Genomic DNA, 23,361 nt, shown 5'->3' with positions numbered 1-23,361 from the left:
TCAGGAAAATAACCTCACACTCAACGTCAACAAAACAAAAGAGGTGATTGTGGACTTCAGGAAACAGCAGAGGGAGCACCCCCCTACCCACATCAACGGGACAGTAGTGGAGAGGGTAGTAAGTTTTAAGTTCCTCGGCGTACACATCACGGACAAACTGAATTGGTCCACCCACACAGACAGCGTTGTGAAGAAGGCGCAGCAGAGCCTCTTCAACCTCAGGAGGCTGAAGAAATTTGGCTTGTCACCAAAAGCACTCATAAACTTCTACAGATGCACAATCGAGAGCATCCTGTCGGGCTGTATCACCGACTGGTACGGCAACTGCTCCGCCCACAACCGTATGGCTCTCCAGAGGGTTGTGAGGTCTGCACAACGCATCACCGGGGGCAAACTACCTGCCCTCCAGGACACCTTCACCACCCGATGTCACAGGAAGGCCATAAAGATCATCAAGGACAACAACCACCCGAGGCACTGCCTGTTCACCCCGCTATCATCCAGAAGGCGAGGTCAGTACAGGTGCATCAAAGCAGTTACCAAGAGACTGAAAAACAGCTTCTATCTCAAGGCCATCACTAACATTGAGTGGCTGCTGCCAACATACTGACCCAACTCCAACCACTTTAATAATGGAAATTGATGGAAATTGATGTAAAAAATGTATCACTAGCCACTTTATACAATGCCACTTAATATAATGTTTACATACCCTACATACCCTACATTACTCATCTGATATGTATATACTGTACTCGATACCATCTACTGCATCTTGCCTATGCCGTTCTGTACTCATTCATATATCTTTATGTACATATTCTTTATCCCTTTACACTTGTGTGTATAAGGTAGTAGTTATGGAATTGTTAGGTAAGATTACTCGTTGGTTATTACTGCATTGTCGGAACTAGAAGCACAAGCATTTCGCTACACTCGCATTAACATCTGCTAACCATGTGTATGTGACAAATAAAATTTGATTTGATTTGGAGGGATAAGGAGGAAGGTGGAAAGGAGGGAAGGAAGGAAAGAAGTGATTACTTTAAGGAGGGAAGGAGCTATGAAATCATTTTGATAGAACTTGGCCAGAACACAAACTTACCACTCCCAGAGCTGAGCAGAAATAATCAGGAATCAGTGTGAGGAAATCATTAAAAAAAAAATGGCCTCTGTCACACCTCCCATGTCAGCAGCGACCAAGGTTGTTGTGTTTGCCCCATAATGAGAAATGTTTGGCCACAGCCTTGAGCCAAGCCATTTGGAATTTGTCCAGACTCCAGGTTGGCTGAAATACGACGGCGCCCGGGCAATGACTATCACTCACCGCGTCTTAAGTTCCGCTTTAACTCTAATGAACACTAGCTCCGATGATGAATCTTCGGCCGCCTCACAAACTGTACCGGGATGACGACACTTTATGGACGAGATAGGTCGAGGAGAGAGGGAGAGTAGGAGGGGTGAAAGAGAGCGATGGCCTCCCCCTACAGTGACAAAGTTGACATAAAAGATTCAGCGGTGTGAGTAGGAGAAATTAAAAGGATGTTCGTCACCAGTATTAATGGTGTAATTAACGTTCCCGTAACATTTCTAATAACAGGTGAGGAAGGGACCTGTGTTGGAGGTGACGGGTCATTAAGAATCCCACTGCTGTGAGTTATACTGCCATGTCAGGGGGTGGAAAAGCACTGGGGAGGTACAAGGCTCCTTGTATATAGATGGATGGAACTGGTTTCATTGCAAATGTCATTTGTTATATTAATATAATTTGAATATCAAATTAAAAGTGAATATGCCATCTATTCACATCACTTTAAGAATAGAATAGAACTGTCAATACTATTTTGTCCAATCGATGTGAAAATATGCCTTTGGGCTTCACACATGTTCCATTAGAAAACCTTCAGCCTACGATAGATTTCCCCTGTCTCCTCTAACAGATATTTTGCTGTCATGGCTGCATCATGGAATCCCTGGATCCCTGCCCTACTCCACCACAAGATTTACATCTGAAACCAAATCAATCATACCAAACCCTGCAAAAAGCATCATCACAGTTATTGCTATGTAAAAAATAGACTGCTGACATGCACGATTTTGGGGAATTGTGGACTAATGAACGAAATGCTGAAGAGTGTTTTTGAGTGAACTATCCCTTTAAACTGGGTGCAGGGCACCAGTCCTTGACTGTATTTACCTTAAAGAACATGTGTGGCGTTCGGAGAACTTTAACAGCTGTGTGGCTGTGGCTCTCTAACCCTGAGATAATCACATGTAGAGTTGCCCCTCCACAGACTAAGTAATGGGGCTAAACTGCAGAAGATCAATATGGATCCCTCTATCAGCGTGTTCAGAAGACATTTGATTTACTGTATGGATTCAGTGCTTTCAGCTGTTTAGATACTGTAGGCCGACGTGCCAAAACAGAGGGGAGTGCAACACTGAATGGTTAACGGCTCAACGGCTTATGTAACATTTTGAAATAATGCATTGACGCATGCACTGCTATGGTTGATCATGTTATCTGACACGGATCGTTTTCTCCTTTATTTATGAGTTGATTGGTGGACTGTATTGCGTCCAATTCTGGATGCACAGCTGCGGTTGCAGACGGAGAGTTTGTGTGGGAAGAGCCTGTATGTGCGCGTGTGTGTGGGACTTCACGTGCCTTCTCTCGTTCTCTCTCTCTCTCTCTCTCTCTCTCTCTCTCTCTCTCTCTCTCTCTCTCATGCTCTGCCCATTCAATTCACGGGAGACAGTGGAAAAGCTATTTTCTACGGTCTGGTACTGCCTAGCCAGCAGATCTAGTTACTATGGATCTTCTGAAAAGGGACATTCACTGGGTTTCCCTAGGCAGCTCATTTAGCTCCTTTAGTGACCATCCTTCGTCAATTTATTCAAGCTATATATCTCCATGGTCAGAAGGTGGCGCTCTGAAGGAACAGCTCACAACCAATCACGGCTTCTAAAACCGAATGGTCCTGACACGCATGGGTGACAAACTTGCTGTCATCGCCAAGATTTGTGACCTCATCCTGTGACAGTAGTGTCCCCTTGAGGCCCCAACAAGATAGGCTTGACTGTTGTGGGCTTTGGCAGATGCTACAGCTGTTGGGGCTATAGATATACATTGTTTTGTGTGTATGTATGTGTTTAGCTGAATGAGATTTCCTTTGGCTCAGGGATTATCGGTAGCCAATGACTGGATCATACGTACATGTCAGATGGCTCTGAGAGAGTCCTATCTCTCCAAGCAGCTCCTGGCACCTTAATTGGGGAGGACGCACTCATGGTAATGACTGGAGCGGAATCAGTGGAATGGGATCAAATACATTAAACACGGTTTCCAGGTGTTCGATGCCATACCATTCGCTTCGTTCCAGCCATTGTAATGAGCCGTTCTCCCCTCAGCAGCCTACAGTGATCTCCTCCTCTAACACCCAACATACATACAGCAATATCTATCCTGTATTTACCTTTATGGAAAAGTAATGATGATATCAAACATTTTGCATTTGTTATTAAATCAACCAGAGCACATTTTCTCACCTTTCACTTCCTCTCTCCAATCCAACCCCTGGCCCATGTTTCCTCACTTTTGACCCCTTCAGGCCGGGATAGAAGAAAGGGTCACAAGATCTCCGCTGGGGATGCCGAGTTCCCGCGGGAGTACCACACCCTGGGCCACGGTGGCACGCGTCGTTTCCCTGACAACAACAACGGGGGGCAGGCTTCCACCTCGGGGGACCGCCAACGCCACAACGACATCGCTGCCAAGAGCCTGGAGGCCCTTACGAACCTTCACAAGGCTGACATAGAGCGCCAGCGCGGAGCCTTCATGGACCTCCAGAAGAATCAGAAGTACCCGGCCAGCCCCTGTATGTCTCAGGGCCAGGGCTCACCTAACTGTGGCCGCCAACAGCAGGTAACATCTCAATACTCTCAACACCATGGCCAGAATCAACCCCCCAGCATCTACCCTGATCTCTTTTCACTTTGTGAAAGAATTGGTGTAAAGAATATGGTGACAAATTATATGACTTATCAATTTCTTTAAGATCTACCTTGGCCATAGCCGTTGCCCATCCCAGGTACAAAAGCAGTTGAGAACCACAGGAGTATCCAGGTGTCAATTCATCAGTTCATCATGACATCGTTGGCTAGTAGAGTTATCAGAAGGTGTCAGAGGGAGAGGGAGATGGAAACAGAGATTTGAGATAGGAAGGACAAATAGAGATACTGTATATACCCTTATCCCTTGCCATCCCTCTACCCTGATCCCTCCGTCCCTCTACCTCAATCCCCTCCCTGAGAATTCTGCCGTCTCTCCACACTCTCCTCCATCGGGCCAAGTATCCCTCCATCCACTTCTCTCTTTCCTCCCCAGCTTTTCATTTGCTCTGTGTATTTACCCTGGCGCAGCCATTTATCTCTGCACACAAGCGAGAGAGAGAGAGAGAGAGAGAAAAAGAGGGAGAAAAAGAGGGAGAGATGGAAGGACAAATAAAGAGAGAAACAGGTGGAGTCCGTGGTTTCCATGGCAACCACCATTCCCATATAAGGAAGTCAATGATATCATATGGCTGGTAATGCCTAGGCAAGAAGAGAGAGTGGAAGAGAGTACGGATGGCAGCAGCAGAGAGAGGGAGAGAAACAGAGAGGAATGAGTTGTGAGAGAAAGACTGAAACTGGGATTGGGCTGTAGTGGTATAGAGACAGAGAGAGAGAGGACACTCTACTCTGCTTGGCTCTACTTTGTATATAACCAGACCAACACTGCCTGGGATTTACTGATTCCTCGGGGGCTCGTGGGAGAACAGAGCGAATGCCGTCAGAAAATGGAGAGGGGGGAGGAGGAAGGAGAGGGAGGCATGTGGAGCAGCATGCGAACCGACGAACCACCACCAGTCACCAGCAGTAGCAGGCTCGATAAGTAGCAACAACGGTACCAGTTCTCCCTTTCATTATTTAATGGAGACGTGCAGAATCCTGTCTGTTCTGGTGTTACTGTGGGATAGATGACTTTCTGCTGCCTCATGTGATGCAGAGAGAGGGAGAAAAGGATAGACAGAAAGGGGTGAGGGAGAAAGAGAGCGCGTGCAAGAGAGCTGTATCTGTACCTGACTGCGTGCGTGTGTGCATGTGACCATGATCAGCAAGTGTCTGTGTGAGTCTGTGAGTGTGTAGGGGAGACCAGTGCAGGTAAGACATGATGTAATGGGTATGCCTCTCCTCTACTCCCTGCTTTCTGCAGGGATCAGAGGACGGGTGTGTGAGTGTGTGTATGATATGTGTGTGGTGTGTTTTGGCTGGCTCATTCCGGGGTGGTACTGGCATGCAGGTGTTGGCCAGGTGTGGATGTGGTGCCGCAGTGTCTGAAAGACTAGGAGGGGGACTGTGTGTGTGTGTGTGTGTGTGTGTGTGTGTGTGTGTGTGTGTGTGTGTGTGTGTGTGTGCGCGAGAGAGAGAGACAGAGACAGACAGAGAGAGAGAGAGAGAGAGAGAGAGAGAGAGAGAGAGAGAGAGAGAGAGAGAAATGAGCTGCTTGGCATGCAGGTCAGGCATGCGTCTCTCTCTCTCTCTCTCTCTCTCTCTCTCTCTCTCTCAGTACATGTCCATCGTGGGATTCAGCTTGTGTGATTGAGAAATATGGCAGCCCATATGGGCATTGTGTCACGGTGCATAGGGGCTCGGGTTTATTGTGTGTGGGGCAAATGTAATGTTCTGAAACGCCCTCTTGTTAGTGCATATTGGAGGAGAGGTGGGCAGGGGAGGCTGAGGTAAGAGGGGTGAAGACAGAAAGGTGGATGAAGACATGAATAGAAAAAGAGTGGGATGTGGGAGAATGTTTTCAAGAGGATGCATATGCATAAGTCTACTGGTCTGTTAGCGGGTGGAGTTGAGAAGAGTTTGTGCGTCTAGCGGTAGGTGGTAGTGAGTATGTGTTGAGTTCAGGTAGACGTGTATGCTGAGTTCCACATCTGACCATAGCACCTACTCCCTAGGGGGTAGGGATTGATTTGGAATTCAGCATATGGTTAGGAGTAAAGTGTTCAAGAGAGATCTTCTTCAAGATGCGAGCAGCGTCCCAGTCCTCCAAGTAGATATACACAGTAGGACACATACATGACATCCAAAACAAACCATGTGAGCAACTATTTTCCACATCATACTTCAATTTCAAGTTTAAGTAAAACATGTACAAAGTAGACACTGATATACAGTATAGTTATAGGGTAATACAAATCAATAAAACACCATTTAAACAGAAAAACACAAGAGAGGTGAGGAAATAGAATCCCTAAAATAGGGGTCCTAGTGACATTTGTCAATAAGAGCCTTGTGTCGAGGCATGGCCAATAGAATGGGGTCTGATTGGTGGTAGTATGGCCGTGCAGGCTGACAAATGTTCAGGTAGACACATGATTGCTAGCTCCGACTCGGACAGAAGCCTGCAGGACACACAATGCTCTATGTATCTGGGTCACAGGAGCCCGTAGGCCTCTGTTCTGTTGGTTTTTATCCCCAATTCGTATCTTCCTCCCCTCCTGCCTATGCTCTGCTCTGTCTATCCTCATCCAGCTTTTCTCCTCCACATCCTCTCTCAACAGAGGGTAGGAACTCATTGAATATTTCCTCTCAAACCAGTGTAGGACAATTTTGACTTTGCAGCTTGCCCATCTAGTGGAGTCAGTTCTGCCTCAAGGACATGACTCATCCCAATAAACGTCAACCTGCTCAAGAGCTATCTATTGCAGGATAAATCAATGTTAGATTTGACATAGCTGGCCATAAATGGATGTTACAATTCACTTTATGGGTTGGTTCTGTAGGCTTCTACTACAGATAGTAATGTGATTAGACTATACCTTCATATAAAACAAAAAACTGAGTTTGTCAGATTTCCAGTCATTGCAATTAATGTTATACCCCTTGATCTTCAAGAATAGGACTTGGAAATATGGAAACATAGATTAGCCAAATTGTTGTACCTGAGCGTAAGCCAAAAACGAAGGACTTATTAGCCAGCACTACTCTGTTGTTTATGATTTTGTTGTCATGGAGGACTGATTGGGCTCATTCCTTTGAGTTGAAAAATAAATGCTGCTTTTGGGAAAAGTGCTATTTGCATGTGAAAATGAGCGCATTATTCTGCATTTGCTATACTGTAGGCCTATTGTTTACGTTTTTTGTTGGTGACACTTTGATATCTTGATCATTTGCAGCTGTTTGGGTCTATCAATAGTACACAAGTTTGAGCATGTGTCTGCTAAGCATAAGGGCATTTTTGGAGGGAATCAGCACAAATAAGATTGAGAAATAAAAGCTCTACTTGTGGTCAAACTACTTTTGACAGTATGGAGCACAACACCACGTGGGGTTTAGACAGGATGAACTCCCTTAAACATTTTATTCCACAGGCTGGGATCTGCACTGCGGCTGTTGCACGAGCACATTTTTCACTAGCTAGGTGTCCTCTAGTCGCAAATATAATGATTGATAGGCAGCTTAAACGTCTTCAATTCAACCATTATTGGGTTCAAATATGCATGTACAATTGGGAACAGCCATCCACAACAACCACAATCTGAAAGGTGCAGATAGCTAAATGACAGAGCAGCAGTGTGATTCACCTCAATTTGTTATGTATATCCAACCCAGTATCACAGATTATTGTGAAATAGACACAAATTGCTTATTGGAAATTTGTGATATGCGCACGAAAAAAAAAAGAAACAAAAATGGTATACAGTGCATTTGAATCCCAGATAAAAACAGTAGGTTGCTTAAATTGAATTGAAGGAGTTTAAGCTGCCTATCAATCATTCTGTATATTGCTGGCCCTTCTTTGGGCACTGTGTTAACTAACCTCCAGACGAGCTTCAATGCCATACAACTCTCCCTCCGTGGCCTCCAACTGCTCTTAAATGCTATTAAAACTAAATGCATGCTCTTCAACCGATCGCTGCCCACACCTACCCACCCATCCAGCATCACTACTCTGGACGGTTCTGACTTAGAATATGTGGACAACTACAAATACCTAGGTGTCTGGTTAGACTGTAAATTCTCCTTCCAGACTCACATTAAGCATCTCCAATCCAAAATTAAATCTAGAATCGGCTTCCTATTTCGCAACAAAGCATCCTTCACTCATGCTGCCAAACATACCCTAGTAAAACTGACTATCCTACTGATCCTTGACTTCGACGATGTAATTTACAAAATAGCCTCCAACTCAGCAAATTGGATGCAGTGCCATCCGTTTTGTCACCAAAGCCCCATATACTACCCACCACTGCGACCTGTATGCTCTCGTTGGCTGGCCCTCGCTTCATATCCGTCGCCAACCCACTGGCTCCAGGTCATCTAGGTAAAGCCCCACCTTATCTCAGCTCACTGGTCACCATAGCAGCACCCACCCGCAGCACGCGCTCCAGCAGGTCAATTTCACTGGTCACCCCCAAAGCCAATTCCTCCTTCGGCCGCCTTTCCTTCCAGTTCTCTGCTGCCAATGACTGGAACGAACTGCAAAAATCACTGAAGCTGGAGACTCATGTCTCCCTCACGAGCTTTAAGCACTAGCTGTCAGAGCAGCTCACAGATCACTGCACCTGTACGTAGCCAATCTGTAAATAGCCCATCCAACTACCTCATCACCATATTGTTATTTAATTTATTTATTTTGCTCCTTTTCACCCCAGTACCACTACTTGCACACTCATCTTCTGCACATCTATCACCCCAGTATTTAATTTGCCACACTGTAATAATTTCGCCACTATGGCCTATTTATTGCCCCACCCCCCTTATCCTACCTCATTTGCACACACTGTATATATACTTTTTCTATTGTATTATTGACTGTATGTTTGTTTATGCCATGTGTAACTCTGTGTTGTTGTTTGTGTCTCACTGCTTTGCTTTATCTTGGCCAGGTCGCAGCTGTAAATTATAAGTTGTTCTCAACTAGCCTACCTGGTTAAATAAAGGTGAAATAAAAAAAAATGTTTTTGCGATTGGAGGACAGCTAGCTAGTGAAAAATGTGCTCTTGCAACAAGCTGCAGTGAGGATCCCCAGCTTTGGAATAAATGTTTAAGGGAGTTCCTCCTTTCTAAACTCCCCTGTTGCCACTGTCACATCCGTCGTACGAAGGAGACCAAGGTGCAGCGTGGTATGCGTACATTCTTATTTATTTAATGAATGAACACTGAACAAACAAATTAACAAAATAACAACATGAACCGTGAAGCTATATGGAGAGTGCAGACAGGCAACTAAACATAGAATAAGATCCCACAAACAACAAAAGGGAAATGGCTACTTAAATATGATCCCCTATCAGAGACAATGATAAACAGCTGCCTCTGATTGGGAACCATATCAGGCCACCATAAACATACAAATACAGAGACCTACAAAACCTAGACATACAAAAATCCTAGACAATACAAAACCCCTAGACAATACAAAAACTAGCATATCCACCCTAGTCACACCCTGACCTAACCAATACCTTAGATATCTCTGTTTTTCTATTTTGGTTAGGTCAGGGTGTGACTAGGGTGGGTACTCTAGTTGTTGTATGTCTCGGGTTTGTGTCATCTAGGGATTTTGTATGTATATGCATAGTAGTTGCCTTAGTGCACATCAGTAGCTTCACGTTTCGTTTGGTTGTTTGTTGTTTTGTTCAGTGAGTTTTGATTTATTAAAATTATGTGGAACTCTACTCACCTTGGTCCGATCCTTACGATGAACCTGTGGTGTTGTGGTCCATAATGTCAAAAATAGTTTAGAAGGGAGGTTGGTCGGGAGGATGGGTGGGCGTATAACGGGAACGTCTATCAACCCAAAGGTTGTGTGTTTGAATCTCATCATGGATAACTTTAGCATTTTTGCTGATTAGTTACTTTGCAACTACTTAGCATGTTAGCTAACCCTGACCTTAACCCTTTAACCTAACTCCTAAACCTAACCTTTTAAGTACAGCTAGCATGTAAACTAGCCCTAACCTTAAACCCTAACCATACCCTAACCTTAACCCCTAACCCTAATGTTAACCCCTAGCTTAGCTAACATTAGCCCCAACAAATTGTAGTTTGTGTAATGTATACAAATGCATTATGAAGAAAGACACAAACCGGTGCGCGTGGCACATACTACCATACCCCGTTGAATATTTTGTCTGGCCCACTCACACTCTGAATGGCACACATACATAATCCATGCCTCAATTGTCTCAAGGCTTTAAAATCCTTCTTTAACCTGTTTCCTCCTAAATCTACACTGATTGAAGTGGATTTAACAAGTAAAATCAATAAGGGACCATAGCTTTCACCTGGTCAGTCTATGTCATGGAAACATGTTTTGTACACTCAGTGTAGCTTGGAATGTAGCATACAAAAGCCTATTCCTGCCCTTTTCCCGCGATCCATCAAACGCATTTGGTGTCATAGTGGTCTCTGACTTGTGGTCAGACTCGCTCAGGAGGAGCAAACTTAAACTTGCAATGATGATTTCAATGTCATTGAGAAAACAGAAAGGTGTCCAATTTTCTGAATTTAAAAGTAATCCTACAAGTAATCATCTAGTTTTTTTTTTAAAGTATCTTTAAACCGATTATAATATTTTAGCTGGTAATGTAACGGGTTACGGTTACAGTGTTTTTGGTTATCCATTACATGTAACGGGTCCACATGTAATCCGTTACTCCCCAACCCTGAGTATGATATATGTGAATGTAGCAGGGTCATTCTTGAATTGCGGTGGTGTTTGCTTCCGTCGCCATGAAAAACACTTGACAAATAGTTACATATACAAGGCATTGTTGAATACTCGTTTCTGATTGGGGTTGAACAGCATTCTAGAGCTTGCATTATTCACCTTTATAAATTGGGTAGTTCGAGCCCTCAATGCTGATTGGCTGAAAGCCTTGGTATATTTAAGCAATATGGCATGGGGGGGGGGGTGATATATGGCCAATATAATATGGCTAAGGGCTCTTCTTAGGCACAAAGCATCGAGGTGCCTTATTGCTATTATAAACTGGTTACCAACGTAATTAGAGCAGTAAAAATAAATGATTTGTCATATCCGTGGTATACGGTCTGATATACCATGGCTGTCAACCAACCAGCATTCAGGGCTCGAACCACCCAGTTTTTAACTTTCTCCCTTTCATATTGAACTGTTTATTTAATCACAAATCATAATGCAAGTCCTTTATACTGCAAAACTTTAAGTATATGCATTGTTTAAGGCAAGCATATTGGCTTAACCGAGTAATGATGAGTACAGTTGTAGTGACATGTTTTTGGCATTTAGGGATATTTATCTATTATTTTGAAAGCTAGAATGAAAACATAGTATTTCATACTGTATATTGTAAATATCAATGAAAACAAAAAAGGCTATTGAAATAGAATGTAATATTTGTCCCTATGCTTTATGTAATTTGTGCTATTACCTTGAATCACTTATTACAAAGATATGGAAGGACTTCGACCATTCCTTCCAGTGGCAAACTGTTATCGGGGGAGGGGTCTCAACTTACTGTAGAATACACAAGATGCAATTTTTGAAACTTGGTTTTACATCAGCAGTTTTCCTGTTATTATACAGTATGTCACTTGGTAAATTAGTGTAGTTAGTTAGTCTAGCCAGCTACAGTATCTAAACCTAGTAACCATGGCCGAATTACACCCGGGCACGCAGGGAACGTGCCCAGGGGCCCTGACTTCTAGGGGGTCCCACTTGATTTTGTTAGTCACTCTCACTCAGATATCATATTAACATGGCATAAGTCATGTGTAGAATTGCAGGAAATTAGCTTTTGAAACTGCACAAAAATATGTTTAATGTAACGCACACGTATTTGTTTATTTTTTGTTAATAAAATACTTTTTAATCCCACCGCTGCGTTAATGTGAGTTAATGTGTAGTGGCTAATTGTATAGCTAATAGGCTATGTGTTTGTAGATTGACTGAGGTGAATGAAGCTACAACAACCAATGTGATAATGGCTGGGATAATTTTTGCTCGTTTTTGCTGTTCTCCAAATTGCATTCTAGTGTTTTAACATTGTATAGAAATGCAGTAAATGAGCTTCAACTTTCTTAAGACTTCCCTTCGAAATGTTCAGGTAGACACATGATTGCTAGCTCCGACTCGGACAGAAGCCTGCAGGACACACAATGCTCTATGTATCTGGGTCACAGGAGCCCGTAGGCCTCTGTTCTGTTGGTTTTTATCCCCAATTCGTATCTTCCTCCCCTCCTGCCTATGCTCTGCTCTGTCTATCCTCATCCAGCTTTTCTCCTCCACATCCTCTCTCAACAGAGGGTAGGAACTCATTGAATATTTCCTCTCAAACCAGTGTAGGACAATTTTGACTTTGCAGCTTGCCCATCTAGTGGAGTCAGTTCTGCCTCAAGGACATGACTCATCCCAATAAACGTCAACCTGCTCAAGAGCTATCTATTGCAGGATAAATCAATGTTAGATTTGACATAGCTGGCCATAAATGGATGTTACAATTCACTTTATGGGTTGGTTCTGTAGGCTTCTACTACAGATAGTAATGTGATTAGACTATACCTTCATATAAAACAAAAAACTGAGTTTGTCAGATTTCCAGTCATTGCAATTAATGTTATACCCCTTGATCTTCAAGAATAGGACTTGGAAATATGGAAACATAGATTAGCCAAATTGTTGTACCTGAGCGTAAGCCAAAAACGAAGGACTTATTAGCCAGCACTACTCTGTTGTTTATGATTTTGTTGTCATGGAGGACTGATTGGGCTCATTCCTTTGAGTTGAAAAATAAATGCTGCTTTTGGGAAAAGTGCTATTTGCATGTGAAAATGAGCGCATTATTCTGCATTTGCTATACTGTAGGCCTATTGTTTACGTTTTTTGTTGGTGACACTTTGATATCTTGATCATTTGCAGCTGTTTGGGTCTATCAATAGTACACAAGTTTGAGCATGTGTCTGCTAAGCATAAGGGCATTTTTGGAGGGAATCAGCACAAATAAGATTGAGAAATAAAAGCTCTACTTGTGGTCAAACTACTTTTGACAGTATGGAGCACAACACCACGTGGGGTTTAGACAGGATGAACTCCCTTAAACATTTTATTCCACAGGCTGGGATCTGCACTGCGGCTGTTGCACGAGCACATTTTTCACTAGCTAGGTGTCCTCTAGTCGCAAATATAATGATTGATAGGCAGCTTAAACGTCTTCAATTCAACCATTATTGGGTTCAAATATGCATGTACAATTGGGAACAGCCATCCACAACAACCACAATCTGAAAGGTGCAGATAGCTAAATGACAGAGCAGCAGTGTGATTCACCTCAATTTGTTATGTATATCCAACCCAGTATCACAGATTATTGTGAAATAGACACAAATTGCTTATTGGAAATTTGTGATATGCGCACGAAAAAAAAAAGAAACAAAAATGGTATACAGTGCATTTGAATCCCAGATAAAAACAGTAGGTTGCTTAAATTGAATTGAAGGAGTTTAAGCTGCCTATCAATCATTCTGTATATTGCTGGCCCTTCTTTGGGCACTGTGTTAACTAACCTCCAGACGAGCTTCAATGCCATACAACTCTCCCTCCGTGGCCTCCAACTGCTCTTAAATGCTATTAAAACTAAATGCATGCTCTTCAACCGATCGCTGCCCACACCTACCCACCCATCCAGCATCACTACTCTGGACGGTTCTGACTTAGAATATGTGGACAACTACAAATACCTAGGTGTCTGGTTAGACTGTAAATTCTCCTTCCAGACTCACATTAAGCATCTCCAATCCAAAATTAAATCTAGAATCGGCTTCCTATTTCGCAACAAAGCATCCTTCACTCATGCTGCCAAACATACCCTAGTAAAACTGACTATCCTACTGATCCTTGACTTCGACGATGTAATTTACAAAATAGCCTCCAACTCAGCAAATTGGATGCAGTGCCATCCGTTTTGTCACCAAAGCCCCATATACTACCCACCACTGCGACCTGTATGCTCTCGTTGGCTGGCCCTCGCTTCATATCCGTCGCCAACCCACTGGCTCCAGGTCATCTAGGTAAAGCCCCACCTTATCTCAGCTCACTGGTCACCATAGCAGCACCCACCCGCAGCACGCGCTCCAGCAGGTCAATTTCACTGGTCACCCCCAAAGCCAATTCCTCCTTCGGCCGCCTTTCCTTCCAGTTCTCTGCTGCCAATGACTGGAACGAACTGCAAAAATCACTGAAGCTGGAGACTCATGTCTCCCTCACGAGCTTTAAGCACTAGCTGTCAGAGCAGCTCACAGATCACTGCACCTGTACGTAGCCAATCTGTAAATAGCCCATCCAACTACCTCATCACCATATTGTTATTTAATTTATTTATTTTGCTCCTTTTCACCCCAGTACCACTACTTGCACACTCATCTTCTGCACATCTATCACCCCAGTATTTAATTTGCCACACTGTAATAATTTCGCCACTATGGCCTATTTATTGCCCCACCCCCCTTATCCTACCTCATTTGCACACACTGTATATATACTTTTTCTATTGTATTATTGACTGTATGTTTGTTTATGCCATGTGTAACTCTGTGTTGTTGTTTGTGTCTCACTGCTTTGCTTTATCTTGGCCAGGTCGCAGCTGTAAATTATAAGTTGTTCTCAACTAGCCTACCTGGTTAAATAAAGGTGAAATAAAAAAAAATGTTTTTGCGATTGGAGGACAGCTAGCTAGTGAAAAATGTGCTCTTGCAACAAGCTGCAGTGAGGATCCCCAGCTTTGGAATAAATGTTTAAGGGAGTTCCTCCTTTCTAAACTCCCCTGTTGCCACTGTCACATCCGTCGTACGAAGGAGACCAAGGTGCAGCGTGGTATGCGTACATTCTTATTTATTTAATGAATGAACACTGAACAAACAAATTAACAAAATAACAACATGAACCGTGAAGCTATATGGAGAGTGCAGACAGGCAACTAAACATAGAATAAGATCCCACAAACAACAAAAGGGAAATGGCTACTTAAATATGATCCCCTATCAGAGACAATGATAAACAGCTGCCTCTGATTGGGAACCATATCAGGCCACCATAAACATACAAATACAGAGACCTACAAAACCTAGACATACAAAAATCCTAGACAATACAAAACCCCTAGACAATACAAAAACTAGCATATCCACCCTAGTCACACCCTGACCTAACCAATACCTTAGATATCTCTGTTTTTCTATTTTGGTTAGGTCAGGGTGTGACTAGGGTGGGTACTCTAGTTGTTGTATGTCTCGGGTTTGTGTCATCTAGGGATTTTGTATGTATATGCATAGTAGTTGCCTTAGTGCACATCAGTAGCTTCACGTTTCGTTTGGTTGTTTGTTGTTTTGTTCAGTGAGTTTTGATTTATTAAAATTATGTGGAACTCTACTCACCTTGGTCCGATCCTTACGATGAACCTGTGGTGTTGTGGTCCATAATGTCAAAAATAGTTTAGAAGGGAGGTTGGTCGGGAGGATGGGTGGGCGTATAACGGGAACGTCTATCAACCCAAAGGTTGTGTGTTTGAATCTCATCATGGATAACTTTAGCATTTTTGCTGATTAGTTACTTTGCAACTACTTAGCATGTTAGCTAACCCTGACCTTAACCCTTTAACCTAACTCCTAAACCTAACCTTTTAAGTACAGCTAGCATGTAAACTAGCCCTAACCTTAAACCCTAACCATACCCTAACCTTAACCCCTAACCCTAATGTTAACCCCTAGCTTAGCTAACATTAGCCCCAACAAATTGTAGTTTGTGTAATGTATACAAATGCATTATGAAGAAAGACACAAACCGGTGCGCGTGGCACATACTACCATACCCCGTTGAATATTTTGTCTGGCCCACTCACACTCTGAATGGCACACATACATAATCCATGCCTCAATTGTCTCAAGGCTTTAAAATCCTTCTTTAACCTGTTTCCTCCTAAATCTACACTGATTGAAGTGGATTTAACAAGTAAAATCAATAAGGGACCATAGCTTTCACCTGGTCAGTCTATGTCATGGAAACATGTTTTGTACACTCAGTGTAGCTTGGAATGTAGCATACAAAAGCCTATTCCTGCCCTTTTCCCGCGATCCATCAAACGCATTTGGTGTCATAGTGGTCTCTGACTTGTGGTCAGACTCGCTCAGGAGGAGCAAACTTAAACTTGCAATGATGATTTCAATGTCATTGAGAAAACAGAAAGGTGTCCAATTTTCTGAATTTAAAAGTAATCCTACAAGTAATCATCTAGTTTTTTTTTTAAAGTATCTTTAAACCGATTATAATATTTTAGCTGGTAATGTAACGGGTTACGGTTACAGTGTTTTTGGTTATCCATTACATGTAACGGGTCCACATGTAATCCGTTACTCCCCAACCCTGAGTATGATATATGTGAATGTAGCAGGGTCATTCTTGAATTGCGGTGGTGTTTGCTTCCGTCGCCATGAAAAACACTTGACAAATAGTTACATATACAAGGCATTGTTGAATACTCGTTTCTGATTGGGGTTGAACAGCATTCTAGAGCTTGCATTATTCACCTTTATAAATTGGGTAGTTCGAGCCCTCAATGCTGATTGGCTGAAAGCCTTGGTATATTTAAGCAATATGGCATGGGGGGGGGGGTGATATATGGCCAATATAATATGGCTAAGGGCTCTTCTTAGGCACAAAGCATCGAGGTGCCTTATTGCTATTATAAACTGGTTACCAACGTAATTAGAGCAGTAAAAATAAATGATTTGTCATATCCGTGGTATACGGTCTGATATACCATGGCTGTCAACCAACCAGCATTCAGGGCTCGAACCACCCAGTTTTTAACTTTCTCCCTTTCATATTGAACTGTTTATTTAATCACAAATCATAATGCAAGTCCTTTATACTGCAAAACTTTAAGTATATGCATTGTTTAAGGCAAGCATATTGGCTTAACCGAGTAATGATGAGTACAGTTGTAGTGACATGTTTTTGGCATTTAGGGATATTTATCTATTATTTTGAAAGCTAGAATGAAAACATAGTATTTCATACTGTATATTGTAAATATCAATGAAAACAAAAAAGGCTATTGAAATAGAATGTAATATTTGTCCCTATGCTTTATGTAATTTGTGCTATTACCTTGAATCACTTATTACAAAGATATGGAAGGACTTCGACCATTCCTTCCAGTGGCAAACTGTTATCGGGGGAGGGGTCTCAACTTACTGTAGAATACACAAGATGCAATTTTTGAAACTTGGTTTTACATCAGCAGTTTTCCTGTTATTATACAGTATGTCACTTGGTAAATTAGTGTAGTTAGTTAGTCTAGCCAGCTACAGTATCTAAACCTAGTAACCATGGCCGAATTACACCCGGGCACGCAGGGAACGTGCCCAGGGGCCCTGACTTCTAGGGGGTCCCACTTGATTTTGTTAGTCACTCTCACTCAGATATCATATTAACATGGCATAAGTCATGTGTAGAATTGCAGGAAATTAGCTTTTGAAACTGCACAAAAATATGTTTAATGTAACGCACACGTATTTGTTTATTTTTTGTTAATAAAATACTTTTTAATCCCACCGCTGCGTTAATGTGAGTTAATGTGTAGTGGCTAATTGTATAGCTAATAGGCTATGTGTTTGTAGATTGACTGAGGTGAATGAAGCTACAACAACCAATGTGATAATGGCTGGGATAATTTTTGCTCGTTTTTGCTGTTCTCCAAATTGCATTCTAGTGTTTTAACATTGTATAGAAATGCAGTAAATGAGCTTCAACTTTCTTAAGACTTCCCTTCGAACCTCACTTAAACTCAGATCCCGACTAAGAAAAGTATTAGCCAATTCAGGGCCGGCTCTAGCCTTTTGGGGGCCCTAAGCGAGATTTGGTTGGTATTTGGCCATGATTGCCACTTTAGAAAATCCTAAATGACCTCAAATGTATCTTTGGTGTTAGCGTAATTGGTGTTACTAATCCTACTGGTGGGCACGGTGTTATCATAATGGTAAAAATTATTTAAAGTCATTAAGCTGCCATATTAGTTGATGAAAAGACATATCCCCCCCCCCCCCCCAAAAGTTAACTTTTTCCTCAAATGCCATGCCCAAATGCCACTGCAATTCAAGAATGACCCAGTTGTTTAGATTAGTGATAAACTAGCCAGCTATCATCCCCAATTTAGACTAACCAAAAAAGTATAGTGTACTTGACACCCTGGCACAAGGCCTACATAATGTTGTGAGAGTTTCATGGTTATAGCCTACCATTGACACTGTGACTCAAGTACTCTACACACAGTTACAATAGCCAAATACATACTAATAGATTCGATGAACTTTGCCCTCTGTGTTGGAGGCTGCCCAAATTCCCTTAAAAAGCCAAGCTTCTTCAATCCAGTGTCTGTGTATTACTTTAATCCGCTCCTGAATTTGAGCCAGCTAATTGTGTGAATGGTAGGCAGTCAGATGAATTGCTAGCTAGCTGGTGTGGGTGTATTATCGGTATGGGTGTCTGGTGTAGTGTCTGGTAAACATTTGATTAATTGTTCGGAAGCAATTACAAGCAATTAAAAGGCTATTATGATGGCACTGAAGGACATTGGAAATGAATCTGCGCTATCATCACAATAATTAGCCCCTCACTTTCGAACTGGATCTGATGGAGAGAAAAATATGAAGATATTTTATACCTCTCCTTTTTTAGTCTTCAGAAAGACTTAAACTTCTCCCTCTCTCTACATCGATAAAGTATACTTTCAAACCTTCCCAACTTTATTTGTCACAGCTGCGTTATCTCTGAAACGTCTGACTGGCAGCGGATAGATGGATCTTTCTCACTCACTCCGCCCTTTCCTCCATCTCACACATTTCTCCCCATCCAACTCTCTCTCTGACAAACTGTTGTCCAGCTTAATGGATGGAAACATATCTAACTCTCTTTTTTCTTTCTTTCTTTCTTTCTTTCTTTCTTTCTTTCTTTCTTTCTTTCTTTCTTTCTTTCTTTCTTTCTTTCTTTCTTTCTTTCTCTCTCTCTCTCTCTCTCTCTCTCTCTCTCTCTCTCTCTCTCTCTCTCTCTCTCTCTCTCTCTCTCCCCCTAGCAACAGCCAAACTACTGGAGTTTCAAGGTCAGTTCGTGTTTTAGTGTGAATCTATGTCTCTGTCTCTGTGGATTGGTCTAGAATGGGATAATCTGTGTGTGCATCTTTGTGCTTCTCTTACCTCAATGTGAGTGTTGTAGTGTTGGCACACACTACTGAGACGTATGACTGGTGTTGGAGTACATCTGCTGCTGTGTTTTGGGTCCCTCATAAAGGGCCAAATCCTAACTTGATATTCATTTGCTGAAATTGCTCATCTCGCAAATCATGCATTGATGTCGATGGGAGATTTGTGCGAAAAGTAACTTGTGCCTGGAACTCAAGTTAGGATTTGGGCCAAAGAGAATTATAAAAGCAGACATCCTTGAATAACCCTAATCAATATGTAATATTTTATATAAAAATATATGTAAATCATTTGCCTGATTTGCAAAATTTTGGGGTTACATTCCATTGCTTATAAATCACCATGGCTGTAGAACAGTTCTGTCTACAAGGTTTAGGTACTCTTAGTGGACACAAATCGCATTCTGGCCCAATATGGCTGCCGTGCATCACCCAGGTGGGCACTTTGTATTGCTTCCCCCATATTCTGGAATGTCACTATGTAAAGCTGATACAGATCATGCGGATTGGAAGGGCTACTGATTCTGTTGCCTCATCAGATAAGGCCCTATCATATGGTGGGGGCAAGTGACGCTACAGTACATATGTGACCAACCGCCTCAATTCGGTCTTATGTAGCAACATTTTAAATTGAGTTTTTTTACATTGGATAAAAGTATAGACTAAGAGCTACAAAATGGTATATCATACACTGCAGTTGATGAACAATGGGAAAGTGATTCTGCTTTGAAAGTTGATCAACTTGTAGCCCCACTTTTGAGAAAATGGCCCTTGAATGTTTTGGTACACCTACTGGATAACTACCTATTCAGCATTGTTCACACCCTCACATGTGAGGCCATGTGCTAAACAGAGTGAGTGAAGTAGTGTAGTAAACAACCAAAAATGTCAAGACTAAAAGTGGTGGAAGTAGTAGCCTACAATAAGGAAAAACTCCAGGTAAAAATACACTTTATCTTGTTCTTCACATTACCATCTCTGGTAGACACACACTCTTTTAAAGGAAATCTAAGTGGCACAAGATACAGAAGGTGTAAACTGTACAGTGAAATAGTTACTTGCAAAGTTGCATAGTATAGCAATATCAAAAATAGAAAGTGTTCAGATAAAATATTTTATAATAAATAGATGATGCTTACCCAGCCACATCTGTCTAAATTGATGGGTCATGTGAAAGAAATGCTATAGATGGGTCGTTATTGAAATACAACAGATGGCCGTAATCACCCCCAGACACACCTGGCTAACTTGACGGGTCATGTAATCATCTGGTGAAGTGGAGTCTTTTGTTTAGACATGTAACTAGCTAGCTAGCTAGCTAAACAGTGAACTATAATTCCAACCCATAGCTGTAGTATGAATCTGCATGTAGCTAAAGCTAACCAACTAGGTTCAATGTTAGCTATCTAGCTAACATTAAGCTATAACTATCAATGCAAATGGCTTTCCGAGATACTTATAATATTACTACACAGATCATACACGTAACATTAGCTAGCGAGCCAGCAAGCTAACGTTTGCTAGCTAGCTTAACTTGCAATGAAAACAACTTTCTGACAAAATGTGTTAAGGCACATGAAAGTTCACGTGTTCCAGTAGGCATTTCTGCCCAACAACGCATTTTGATAAAAAAATAAATAAATGAAAACACATTACGTTCAAATGCCTATCCTGTGAAGTAGTGACGTGTGACATATGCCTAGCTTCTTGAAACAGGTCACATATGAATAATTCCCCATGACAGAGATCTGACTACTGTGTGTTGCTGACAAAAGAACAAAGCAGGAGAGGAGAAGAGAGGAAAGAACAAGGGATGGCAGGATGTTTGAAGCCTATGTTTTTCCTACTACAAGTTTCTACATTTGCCAGAAGGGCCGAGTTGATGGTTTCAGAATGAATGGATGACCAACAAAAGTTTACAGTGATGGTACTGTCAGGTATCTGTGTAGCATCTACACAGAAGCCTTCTACACACATTCCATTAGCGTAACAATCTCTCCACTGTATTTCCATTGTAAATGTACAGAATATTTCATAATTTAGTCACAAATGCGCATTTCCTATTTGGATTTACAATCCCTGCTTTATCAACTTGCATGTCATACAATACATCCCTCACAATTACATAGCTGGTGGTTTCCTCATATGCCAGCAGTCTATTTCCCTCTTATCTCGTTCAATGTCACACACACTAGCTTTATTGAATCCCATGTTTGCTGTTGGCTCCCAGCTCTAACGGGATTGGTTATCACTCGTCTTCCCTTCCTCTCAGGGAGTCGGGTAGTCTGCTGCTCTGCTCTGCTCTCACTATTCTGCAGCGGTGCTCTTCGCTCGCTGTGTGTGTCTGTGTGTGTGTTTGTGTCTCAATGTGTGTTGATGTGTGTGTTTGTAACATTCCCATGCTGGTCTCTTTTGATGTTTCATTGGCTTGCTTACACTCCACATGAGCATGTGCACACGCAAACACACACACCCTGCGGATTATCATACAAACATGCCTACATTCACATGGAAGGGCGTGGATGGACCCATACTGTAAATACACACACACATCAACACCTGGAAAATAAATCTCCTACTCAAATTCTCCCACATGCTCCAACAAGACGGTGGGATTGTCTGTCCGTCTGTTTAAACTACTCTCCATAGGGAAGGCCCTGCCGTGCATTCAAATGCTTGCAGTGCCCTCTCTCCACCTCTTGACTGCGAAGACTGCTAGGCAGCAACAGAGGAATGGAGGACTGTATAATTGCCTCCCTCTTTGCAAATCTAAGCCTCGCTAATAGAAACGTTAGTACCGTCGTCTGCACCTCATAGGCCTCTGTCTGTCTGGAGCGGGGAAATAATCTGAGTCCATTGTCTCCTCTCCTCAACCTTACTGCTGAATCAGGCTAGGAAGTCTATATACTATAGTTGATGTGCATTCCAAATGGCACCCTATTCCCTAGGTAGTGCATTCCTTTTGACCAGAGTCCTATGGGCCCTGGTCAAAAGTAGTGCACTACAAAGGGAATAACATAAGCTTAGAACCACATAAAGGCTCCTATTCAGTGACACTATCTGTATTCACATGTACAATGAGTCATTCATCAGATCCAGGGGAAGTAATCATGTGTCCTAAAGTACATGGATTCCTTGAGCTCGACTCCTTTCATCCAGAGCTGTTCACCAAAGAAAATGGATTCAATGCAGGAGCTATTGTTAGGTATTCTGTAAGTGGCTTTCCAAGCTAGCACATTTGGTTCCTTGGAAGTTGTGGGAACATATGTTTTTGGTTTCACATTGGTTGTGGGAACAAAGTCATACATTCCCTGACCGGTAAAACGGAACATTTTTAAATGTTCTGAGAACACATGAAAGTGTTGCCTGTTCTGGGAAAGTGTATTTTTAGGTTGCAGGGAGGTTCTGAGAACGTTTTACTCTGGTCCCTTTAAAGTTTTCTTGATAGGTTTTTATTAAAGCTCTGAGAATGGAAATAATAGGATATTTTGAGTTTTTTTAATAACTTCCTTAAACTTTCACTCTATGTTTCAATAAGACTGGACTGTTAATAGCATTGCTAGCTTATTTTGGACACATAAAAAAAAAATCCAAGCACAAATAGGACACATGAAAATGAATTCCCTTAGGCATTTATTTTTTATTGTGAAACGGCATCAGTGAGATTCAAACCTATAATCTTCTGTTCTCAATCCATGAAATTCGTCCACTGCGCCACCAGGATGGAGTCAGCACGCCATGTTTTTTTTACACATACAAAGCTGTTCATTTTAGTCTAACAGACTCCATTTCAAAGGAAACAAGCACTCATTAAGATCAGGTGTGGCCGATTAGTGGGTTTTTTCGTAACGTTTTCAGAACAATTTGAGAACATTACTTTTAATAGAACCATGAGGAAACCTGTAGGTAACATTTTGCCGAAGTCCTGGAATTCCTACAGAAGAACATTGTTTCGTAACGTTCTTGGAACAATTTGAGAACATTCCAAATGTCAAAACAATTGGAGAATGTTGCTAGAAGATTACCAACATTTAAATTAAATGTAACCATGTTTGAACTTTTAGGAAATGTTCTG

The 23,361-nt window shown here is 42.0% G+C and overlaps 1 protein-coding gene across 1 annotated transcript in view; it reads left to right on the top strand.

Annotated features, from left to right (window-relative positions):
• LOC139377113 (SRC kinase signaling inhibitor 1-like) overlaps positions 1–23,361 on the top strand; it is a gene marked incomplete at its 3' end in the record, with an annotated part of 60,118 nt that overhangs the window by 9,101 nt on the left and 27,656 nt on the right. The window contains 2 exon segments of the mRNA XM_071120140.1: positions 3,612–3,925; positions 19,161–19,187. Coding sequence (XP_070976241.1) covers positions 3,612–3,925; positions 19,161–19,187 — 341 coding nt within the window.

This window comes from Oncorhynchus clarkii, chromosome 20 (assembly GCF_045791955.1).
Source record: "Oncorhynchus clarkii lewisi isolate Uvic-CL-2024 chromosome 20, UVic_Ocla_1.0, whole genome shotgun sequence".
NCBI classification, from domain to species: Eukaryota; Metazoa; Chordata; class Actinopteri; order Salmoniformes; family Salmonidae; genus Oncorhynchus; species Oncorhynchus clarkii.
Note: the sequence above shows the minus strand (reverse complement) of the source record. Positions and strands in the feature narration are given on the sequence as shown.